The sequence below is a fragment of the Octodon degus genome, unplaced genomic scaffold (genome assembly GCF_000260255.1).
Source record: "Octodon degus isolate 3935 unplaced genomic scaffold, OctDeg1.0 scaffold00050, whole genome shotgun sequence".
Classification (NCBI taxonomy): domain Eukaryota; kingdom Metazoa; phylum Chordata; class Mammalia; order Rodentia; family Octodontidae; genus Octodon; species Octodon degus.
Genome location: NW_004524626.1, coordinates 13669651 through 13681136, shown reverse-complemented (window position 1 = coordinate 13681136; position 11486 = coordinate 13669651). Strand labels below are relative to the sequence as shown.

The window sequence follows — 11486 nt, the reverse complement described above, 5'->3', positions numbered from 1 at the left end:
GACATGATATCCTATTTACAAACACTATTAGAACAAATCCCTCCATTCATTAAGAGAATGTAACTATATATCTATCCTAACCATTTTGAATACACAGATACCAAATGGACATTCATCTGTATCCCTTTTTCTGTTTAGTTCCGTCATTTGAATATTATAGGTGTGTTAACTCAGCAAAATATTCTAAAAGAGTCCAGTAGTCCATAATAGTATTGGGTCTTCCGCTTCACTGGCAATGTCAGAAATTGTTGATCTGAGTCCCCTACAGCTCAACATAAAATCATGTCAGCCTGGTCTTTATTGACAGGATTTCTATCTGTCTTGTGAGCTCTGTCTAAAATCCCCCATACAGAACAGACTAAGATGTTTCAGCTCTACTTTTTTCCAAGAACATTTTCAAACCTTTCCATGCTTTTCCCACAAGCCATTCTAAAAGGCTCCTGAACTACACATTCAGGTATAGTTTAAGGAATGACCCCACTTTTCTGTTAGCAAATTCTGTCTTATTTACATTTCTCTCATTGCTGGAACAAAGTAGATGATACCCAAAGTTAAAAGGGGAAAGGTTTACTTGGCTCACAGTTTGTAAAGCAGTTAGCCCATAATTGGTTGGCTCCAAGGCCGGATGGCACATGGAAGAGGGCAGCAGTTCTTAGTGGCTAGAGCAGTGGGAGACAAAAAGCAGCAGAAAAAGTGTGGAAGCATCTCTTTCTGGTCCTTTTATTATTTCCAGACTGCTAGGATAAGGGTAGTGCCAGTCCGATCAGTGGAGTGACCAGCAATCACCCAGTCTTATTCTCAGCACCATTCATCACAGTATTGCCCTATAAATCAGTCACAAACTGTATATTCAGTTATTTCTGAAAAATCCTGTCCCACAGGCCTGCATCAGTATTTGGAAAACATCTAGACACAAGCCATAGGGTGACTAAGGATCCTTTGAAACTTAATACAATTCCATCATACTATTTTTCAAATGAACAATTCCATTATTATGAAAATACCGGGCACATTAAGGACTACAAATGTCAAAATTCAGTGAAAGCTGATATGGTATGATTTTAAGAAGTGAAACAGCTTAAGGACTAAAATTACTTGCTTACTTAGTTTTTTCTGACACTATGAACAGAGTGGCCAGAATTTTAAAGCCTTTACATAGTGCTTTGGATGAAATCTCGGACTCATATAACAAACACAGAGAAGAGCTATTAATTTTTTTGCCTTTCTGCCTTGGGATGTTCCTTAAAGGAATGATAATCCAGATAGGAAAATGTCACTTTTGTTGAAGCTACGTTGATTACTGCCAATTCAGTGTACCAGTAAATGTTGTATCCATTGTTTAAGAAAAATTTTTACTGTTTTTTTTTTTTTTTTTTTTTTTTGTGGAACCAGGAATTGAACGCAGGCCTTTGCGCTTGCCAGGCATGTGCTTATTTACTGAGCCATCTCCCCAGTCCATGAAAAGTTTTTACTTAAATGTCTCCTGTATGCCAAAAAATCGGCTCTTAAAACTCAGACAAATTGCTGAGTCACTTCCCTCCAAACATACAGCATGTACTTATGAAAAGAAAAAAAATGCATTTCTCATTTATGAAATGGAAAGTAGTAACCTCTAGGATGCTTTATGAAAGACCATAAAAATGCACATTATTATTATTATTATTAAGAATAATATTTCAATTATATGCCCCCTATTTGCTATGTCTCATGTATTAATCAGAAATGAATAACTCATATTTGTTTATGTCTTCCTCAACTCAATTGTCAACTAGAAATTAACTGAGACAATGCTGTTTCTGAGATCCTAACAGCCTACCTGTTCCTGAGTAGAACTGAAATCAACACCTTATAGTATGTCTCCTTTTCAGATCAAGTAGGCAGTCTATAAGAATGAAGGGTAAAATACAGATTTGCAATGTAATTTGTAGAGTAAGGAGATGTGTGCTGGCTTGTTATGCTTCTGTACTTTCTGTGCTGTTTGCCCTTGGCATATAACTGCCATTCTTATGCTAGATCATCAGGGTCCACCACTTCTTTATCCTGTAAACTACAAACCAAAGTTAAAGTACACAATGATCAAAGCATCTCTTTTTGGAGGGGCATAACTAATGTCACTATCCCAACAAATCTTGGGCTGCCTTGGGTGCCTTTCTTAAGCATCCCCTAGCTAATACCTACAATCTGCTCGAAGATCATCCAATTCAAATCCATTTTACTAATTTTACCTTATAACCTGATAGAAGTTACATTTTTAAAAATGTAGTTTTGTTTGTTTTATGTGGCTTGGGGAATACTGTCCCTTTGAAATGAAATGAAACAAGTTACATGGCATACATGTTAGGTTGGCTTTCTTCCTCCATGCCACCATCCCTTCCATAATTTTCTTGGGGTTCTCAGTCACATTCTATGGAGACATGTCTTAGGCTTTTGTGGGCGATATATCTATGAAACATATAACAAGTGTGAGAGGAGAGCAAAACTTATTACATATCTGAAGCTCATATTAAAAACAAAAGTAGATAACCTCATTTCTCATGGTTAAAAGGTTTTGCATTAGCATCCTCAAATTGGGTAAAATGCTGTCATGGTAGCCCTACTAGTGAGGACATAATGTTTCTGAGAGTCCCTTACCCAGGGTCTCCCTCTGCACTTACTGAGTAAGGCTGCTTCTCTGCTGGGTCATGGCTACAGTGCAGACAGAGTGCAGGTCTCTTGCCTGGGCCCTGTAAAGAGGCAGACTCCGTACTGAAACTTATAAATACGGGGCCTGTTAGGAGCTTCTTGATACAGACAACAGTGGAAGAGGAGATGCCGGCATAGAGCCCCTGGACTTGTAAAAATAAAAATTTGGATGTCGAACCATAGCTAATTATTGACTATTATATGATCTTGCAGGTTCAGAGCACACAGCACATCATTAACAAAATTAATCTATTTTTTCCTAATCTCTAAGGGCTTACTATTCATGGAAGAAAAGAAAAGGGAATACATGTGTATCAAGCAGTTGGAACTCTGCCAATGTTAAGCAGAAATGTCTGGATATTATTGACTGAATTCATTTTATACTTCCTTTTCAAATATTAACCTGTATTTTATTTCTATTGTTTATTGTGATTCCATGGAAATAACAAAAAACTTGCCATTTTTACCAATTTTCTTTTTTTCCATAATTTTATTGAGAAACAAATACCAATGAGACAGTTTCAAACTATATTGGTAGGACAGTTATTTACCAATTTTCTATACATTATTTATTAATACAAGTGATAACTACATTGGAAAACTATGCACCACGGATATTACCAACTAACTATAAAAACAGTGTGAACAAGGATGTACAGCTTACATTTTTTTCTCAGTTTTGTTGGCAAGTCACATGTCCATTACAAATGGTTGTCATGTCTTGAGATTAAAATGTTCTCCTGTAGAACGTCTTAAAGGGTGTACTGATGCCCCTGTGTTTTAGGATGCAGAAGAAACAATTCATTAGAGGAGTGAGTGTCCTTAAGTCTACTTGTGATCATTTCCAAGAGATGAGCCAAAACACTCTTCAAAGCCAGATAGATGAAGCAACCTGACTAGTGAGATCACAGGTGGAGAAGATGTTGGAGTTCCTGCCTGATGAAGATGCTCTCAAAATGAAAAAAATTTAGTTAATTTTTTAAAAGCTGTTTCTCAGCTAGGAAAAAATCTAGAAGTAACAGCAACAAAATGCATGGCTGTTATTGGTAGAGTATTAAAATAGATAAGAAAAAAAGGACATGGTGAGGATCATGGAATGAATTATAAATATCCATGTTCTTGAAATACATAAATTAATTTGCCAATGAATCCTTATGGGGTTACTCTAAATATTTGTTGAATTACTTAAAGCTCTTTCTGCAAAAGATATCACATGTCCAAGTTAAAAACAAGTGATAAGTAAAAACTGGTACTACAATATAAAACCAAGGTTACATCAGAGTTAGCTAATTATTTATCAAGATTTTTTTTTTATATTTTATGTTTTGGTACCAGAGATTGAACTCAGGAAATTGCACTTGCCAGGCAGGCTCTTATGCCACTTAAGTATATCACACCTGTAATCCCAGCACTGGAGAGGCTGAGGCAGGAGAGTCACTCAAGTGACCTGAGTAGTGAGATCCTGTATCAAATAAATTAAAAAATAACTAAAATGTCTTTTTAAAAAAGTTAGATGGTTCCTTCACTTACTGAGAGCAGTTGTTGCCACTTCACTTACTGTCTTTATTTTTAAATGTACTGTTTATATAGATGAGAAATTCCATTAAGGGTAAGAATGATAAATAAACAGACTTCTCTTAGAAAAGAAAAGAAAAAAATAAATACATAAATTATAAAGCAATTAAGCTGCATTGTATAAAGTCCAGGACACTAAGCAAAAACTATGCCAGATCAGAGAGGCCCAACAGAAATGAGGGTTTGTAGTGATTAGTCACAGCACATTATGACAGTTGGCCATAGAAGACTGTTAGTCCTCAAGTCTGAAACATGTCACCACTACATAGAAAAACACACAAAAAAATTTTGGTAGGAAGTAACATAGGGAATGATTTTAACAAGTAAAACAATGTCCACAACCACTGTTGGCACTATCATGGAGATGAAGAAGATGGCAACCAAAGACAGGTTGTAGATGACTACACGCCAGGAAAGAGGGAGCGCAAGACAACCAGGGTGATGAGACAATTTCTAACACCATGACAAGGTACAAAGTAAGGAATAACCCAAGTGGATAAGTTACAGACCTGGAACTTTCAAGAGTCCCCTGTGATGGAAGACTGAGGCATATGTTATATTTCATGGTTTTGTATTATAGGAACACCTTTTGAGAAATGAAGGGGAGGGAAAAAGGAAACATGTACACGAGTGTTTATGTATATTTTGTTTTCAAGAATTCAAAAAAAAATTGACACTTAAGATATATGCCAGTGGTGGTGAACATATGACATATGTTTTATTGTCATTTCTTTCTTTCTTTCTTTCTTTCTTTCTTTCTTTCTTTCTTTCTTTCTTTCTTTCTTTCTTTCTTTCTTTCTTCTTCTTCTTCTTCTTCTTCTTCTTCTTCTTCTTCTTCTTCTTCTTCTTCTTCTTTCTTTTTTTTTTGTATTTTAGGAAAGGGTCACAGTGTGTTCAGGGTCTCACTATTAGATCGGACTTGTAGTGATCCGCCTGTTTTCAGCCTCCCAAGAGCTGGAATTACAGGTGTGTGCCACCACGCACAGTCTCAATTGCTGTCTAAACATATTCCAGGGGCGGGGCCTACATGGCAGGTATAATTTTTTTCTTTAAAGATGTTAATGTAGAGTTGCTTTTTAAACTAAAGTCTAAGTATTCAGATTCAGTTGTAATGTCGGCACTTGGTCTCTAATAGATTCACCAAAACTGGTCTTTACATTTTATTTATTATTCTTTACATATCTGTAAGTTAGCTTTTAATTAATTTTTGATATGCTTTTGGTATGCATAGTGATTACATTCACCCAAAAAAATTTGTATCTGTACATATATATCTTAAATGATTTTATCCTTGCCCTTGTATTCAATCTCTCTTCCCCTCTTCATTTTCAAAGTTCCCTTCCTTGTTTTTCTTCCATTCATTGTATTTATTTTTCTCTCCATTCTCTCTCATCTTCTCTTCCTCCTCCCTCGTTTTCCTTTGCACATGAACATTTTCTTCCTGCTTCTCAAAATCTGTGCTTCATTTTGGTCTTATTTACCTTTTGAGGTTTTCACTCAAGAGAAACACTAAGAAATGCATGTCTCTGATTAATTTCACTTAAAATTATGTCCTCTTGGTGTAGCTATTTAGGTAAAAAGTCTGTGTTTATCCTTATTTATGACAGAGTGGTACTCTATTGTATACACAAACCACACCTTATCTGTTGATCTATTTATGGGCTTATGGGATCTTTTTGCAATTTAGCTATTAAGAAATGTGCTGCTGTAAACATGGGCACACATATATCTCCACGGTATGATTTTTTTTAACACTTTCAGCAAGATGCTTGGAAGAGGGACAGCTGGAGGAAGTAGAACTTCTAGTCTATGCTGATTTTCATTGTAGTTGTACAAATAAATTCACATTCCCACTAACATTAGAGAAGGTTCTTTGATTCCTACAGACTCACTAGCATCTGTTGTTGATTAATTTCTTGTTGGAAATCATTCTTTGTGGAATGAGATGGAATTTCAGAGTTTTTTTTATTTGAAATCCTTAAATGACCGGTGATATAGAACTTTTTTCATATATTTCCTGGCTATTTGTACCTATTCACCTGAAAAGTGTGCATTCATTTAAGATGTCCATTTTTGGATTGATTCTTCAAATTTCACAGATCTGATTTTGTTTTAGGTTTTTTTTTCTTTTTGTCAGAACTAGGGATTGAACTCAGGCCCTTGCGCTTGCCAAGGAAGTTCTTATTCCACTGAGCCATCTCCCTGGACCCTGTTTTAGTTCCTTTTATTTTCTTTTTATTTTTTGAAAAGAATAGATTTAACCTGGAAAAATTTTCAAGTGATACAGAATTTCACTTAACAAAGTAATATGAATTTCACTGCATTTCTTGTAATACATAGTGTTGTCTTCCAATCAGCTATTCATTTCACGAGATATATACATGCAAAATCAGAAGAAGAAAGGAAAAAGAAAGAAATGTATAAGAAATTAAGAGAGAAAAAGTACCAAAAATTGAAAATAGGTGATTTTGTTTCATTTTTTATTTTATTTTATTTTATTTTTTTTGCGGAGCCGGGGATTGAACTCACGCCCTTGTACCTGCCAGGGAAGCTCTTATACTACTGAGCCATCTCCCCAGACCTGGTGATTTTGTTTTAGATCTTTATGTATTCTAGATATTTTATTCCACATAATTTTATTGATAAACAGGTAGCAATGAGACAGTTTCAAGTTAAATAGGTAGGACAGTTTCAATAATTAAAACACTGCATACATTCTTTCTAGTGGTTAATTGCTCTGCAAGATGCAAACTTGATATCCTATTTACAAACACCATTAGAACAATTCATTCTATTCATTAGGAGAATGTAAATACATACATACATATATATATATATATATATATATATATATATATATCCTAACCACCTTGAATACACAGATACAAAATGGACATTCATCTGTATCCCGTTTTTGTTGAGTTCTGTTATTTGAATATTATAGGTGTGTAGACTCAGCAAAATACTCTAAAAGAGTTCAGTAGTCCATAATCGTATCGGATCTTCCACTTAACTGGTAATGTCAGAAATTGTTGACCTGAGTCCCCCACAGCTCAACATAACAGCATGGCTTTATTTCTTCTATTTCATTTTTATACTTTTCTTCTGGATGGTTAAGACCAAGGTAAAGCAGGACCTATGTAACAAGAGTAGTATCTTTTGGGTCTGAGGTCAGTGAAATACCCTCAGGATTTATCCTGAGATCCTGTACCTAAGATTGTAGAACTTCTGTCAGTGTCAGCCATGTGGATGAGTCATGGCCATTACTTGGCCAATGTGCTCTCTGTGAAAGCCTGAGAGAATGTTTTTTCTCCATGTGACTCTCCTTAGGCACACTCTACATCACTGATCACTTTCCTCTTTGGCCCCCTAATCTCCTTGATCAGAAAATTTGGGACACTACCGAGTTACATGATGTTACAGTACAAGTTCTCATATGTCCTGAGTCTTAATTGACCTTAGAAGGTTAGGGCCAAAATGTTGACTTTCCTTGCAGCCCTCCTTTTTCTCTAATTTTGGTCCGCAAACTTAGGTGGTTAACCATTCAGAAAACAAGCTTGTTGTTATTATCGAACAAATTAAGCTGTTAAGCTTAACCTCACTATCTGTCTGCATATCAAACATCTTAAGCATAATATGGAACAGGAATTTTTCATCAAGTATTGATATGTTGAACTTTAAGTCCCTAAAGAATATGATAAAAAAACATATAAAAATTAGATTATATTTTGAAACTAGGTATAAAGAATTCTATACTTCTCATGCTTGCACATAAGTCCAAAAAATCTCACCATATACAACCTTGAAACAGGACAGTCCCACAATATTCCTTTTCCTGTCTCTTGCTTTCCTTCACCAACCCCTTCTTATTGAACAACCATCTACCTGAGAGATATCATAGCAGCAACTATCATGTCATGACAAGCAGCCCATATTCAGTAGACCAGAATGACAGGCACTCCAAGCATGAATCTACTATTACAGTTTACCATCTCCAGTGCAGTAACTTAGTTCACAGGTATCAGTATATATAGTTAGTCACGGTGAGAATATTTCCAAATAACTGCTAGATTAAAAAAATCATCTGAAGAATCTCAGGATCATTGCCTTGTTCATCTTCTATGTATAACTGTATGGCTTGACACTGTATGTTTCCTAGCTCCTCTCCTTTCCCTCTTTTGATTAGTTAAGTCCTTGAGATCCTGCTTTCCTTTTACTTGTATTATATCTTTCTATTTGTATTTCTTCTTTGGAGTTCTTAAACTAGGGAGACTCTACGATATTTATACATGTGTGTCTGGTTTACTTCACTTATGGGTATATCTTCAACTGGAAACGAATTCAATATAAAGGCTTCGAGTTTATCATTCCTAACAGCTGAATAATATTCCATTGTGTAAAAATGCCACATCTTTTCTTTTTTACTAAAATTTTATTGATAAACAGATAGCAATGAGACAGTTTCAAATCAAATCAGAAGTACAGTTTCAACAAATAATACACTGCATATATTCTTCTTAGTGGTTAATTGCTGTATGAGATGCGGACTTGATATCCTATTTACAAACACCATTAGAACAAATCATTCTATTCATTAAGAGAATGCAACTATATATCTATCTTAACCACGTTGAATACACAGATACAAAATGGACATTCATTGGTATACCCCATTTTTTCTAAGTTCCGTTATTGAATATTATAGGTGTGTAAACTCAGCAAAATATTCTAAAAGAGTATAGTAGCGCATAATAGCATTGGGTCTTCTGTTTAATTGGCAATGTCAGAACTTATTGACCTGAGTCCCCCACAGCTCAACATAACAGCATGGCTTTACTTCCTATATTTCATCTTCATATTTTTCTACTGAATGGTTAAGACCAAGGTAAAGCAGGACCTATGCAACAACAGTTGTAGCTTTTTGGTAGAGAAGGTCAGTGAAATGCCCTCAGGATTTATCCTGAGATCCTGTACCTCAGATTGTAGAACTTTTGTCAGTGCAGTCATATGGATGAGTCACGGCCATTGCTTGGCCAATGTGCTCACTGTGAAAGCTTGAGAGAGTGTCTTCTCCCCATGTGACTCTCCTTAGGCACACTCTATGTGATCGATCACTTTCCTCTTTGGCCCCATAATCTTCTTGATCAGAAAATTTGGGACACTACCGAGTTACATGATGTTACAGTACAAGTTCTCATATGTCCTGAGTCTTATTTGACCTGTTGGTTCTTCCTATCCCGGAGTATGAAATATCTATCCTTTTTCTGAAATCCTCTATGATCTCCTTTTTCAGAGTACTGTAATTTTCCTTGAAAACATCTTTGACTTCGTTAGTTAGACTAATTCCAAGGTGTTTCATTTTCCTCGGTGCTATTGTAAAAGGTATGGATTCTATCATTTCCGTCTCAGTGTGTTTGTTGTCTGTGTAGAGGAATGCTATTGACTTTTGGGCATTGACTTTATAACCTGCTATGCTACTGAATTTTTCTATTAATTCTAGTGGCTTCTTGATGGAGTTTTTTGGTTCTTCCAAGTAAAGTACTATGCCATCTGCAAATAAAGATAATTTAACTTCTTTGCCTATTCTTATTCTTTCATTTCTTTCTCTTGTCTAATGGCTGTAGCTAATGATTCCAGAACTATATTGAATAGGAGGGGTGATAGCGGACATCTTTGTCTTGTACCCGATCTAAGAGTAAAAGATTTCAGCTTTTCCCCATTTAGGATTATGTTAGCTGCTGGGTTTTCATAAATGGCATTTACCAGATTGAAGTAGAGACATCTATTCCAATTTTCTGTAGGATTTTGAACATGAATGAGTGTTGGACTTTGTCAAAATCTTTTCTGCATCAATGGAGATGATCATGTGGTTTTTAGTTATCGCTCTATTGATGTAGTGCATTACATTTATAGATTTTCAAATATTGAACCATCATTTCTTCCCTGGGATAAATCCTACCTGGTCATGGTGTATGACCTTCTTGATGATTTGCGGTATTCTATTTGCTAGTATTTTATTGTGGATTTTGGCATCTATGTTCATGAGGGAGATAGGCCTATAGTTCTCTTTCATAGTTGCGTCTTTCCCTGGTTTTGGTATCAGTATAATACTTTTCTCCAAGAATGATTTTGGGAAGATTGTTTCCTTTTCAATTTCATGGAAGAGTTTGAGGAGTATAGGGACTACATCTTTTGTAAATGTCTTGTAGAATTCAGCTGTGAATCCATCCGAACCTTGACTTTTCTGTGCCTGTAGGTTTTAATTACATCTCGTATTTCATTGGTTGTTATTGGGCTATTGAGAGTGATTATATCTTGGCAATTCAGTTGTGGTAATTTGTACTTTTCTAGGAATCTGTGCATTTCTTCTATGTCTTCTATTCAGTGAGAGTAAAGATTCTCAATGTAGCTCTTGATAATCTTCTGAATTTCCACTGGGTCTGTGGAAAATACACCCTTTCATTCCCTATTGCCTGTATTTGACTTTTTTCTTTCCTTTGTTTGATGAGGTTAGCTAGGGGCTTATCAATTTTATTTAATCTTTGAAAGAACCAGGTTTTTGTTTTTTTAATTGTTTGAGTTGATTTCTTCATCTCAATTGAATTAATTTCTGCTCTAATCTTTATGATTTCCTCCCTTTTTTGGGACTCTCAGTTTAGTATGCTCTTCCTTTTCTAGTTGTTGAAGGTGCAGCATTAGAATATTTATCTGTTCCCATTCTGTTTTCCTATTGTGTGAATTCACAGCTATGAATTGCCCTCTGAGAATTGCTTTCATTGTATCCCATAAATTCCAATGAGCTGTGCTTGTAATTTCTTTGAATTGTAGATATTGTTGAATTTGTTTTTTTAATTTCATCTGTGACTCATTGGTTGCTGGGTAGGGTGTCATTTCTTTTCCATGTATTTAGGGTTTTCTTCTAGTTTCTTTTGTGATTTATTTCGAGTTTCTTTGCACTGTGATCAGATAATGTGCATGGGATAATTTCTGTTTTCTTGCATGTACTTAAGCATGGCCTATGGATTAGTATGTGGTTTATTTTAGAAAATGACCCATGTGCAGCTGAGAAAAATGTGTATTCAGCTGTGTTTGGGTGGAGCACTCTGTATATGTCCACCAAGTCCATTTGTTTCAAACTCTCGATCAGTTCTGTTATTTCTTTACTAATTTTTTGTCTCATTGACCTATCTTTTGGAGATAAGGGTGTGTTAAGGTCTCCTGTTAAAATT

General features: G+C 35.4%; 2 protein-coding genes across 2 annotated transcripts in view; one reads left to right on the top strand and one right to left on the bottom strand.

Annotated features, from left to right (window-relative positions):
- The window catches only part of LOC101583892 (olfactory receptor 18-like), a 7925-nt gene extending 5242 nt beyond the window's left edge, over positions 1–2683 (bottom strand). Inside the window, exon 1 of the mRNA XM_004632872.1 lies at positions 2655–2683. Coding sequence (XP_004632929.1) covers positions 2655–2683 — 29 coding nt within the window. The remainder of the gene's footprint in view (positions 1–2654) is intronic.
- The window catches only part of LOC101563650 (zinc finger protein 699), a 959136-nt gene that overhangs the window by 123266 nt on the left and 824384 nt on the right, over positions 1–11486 (top strand). The gene's annotated exons all lie outside the window — the stretch shown is intronic.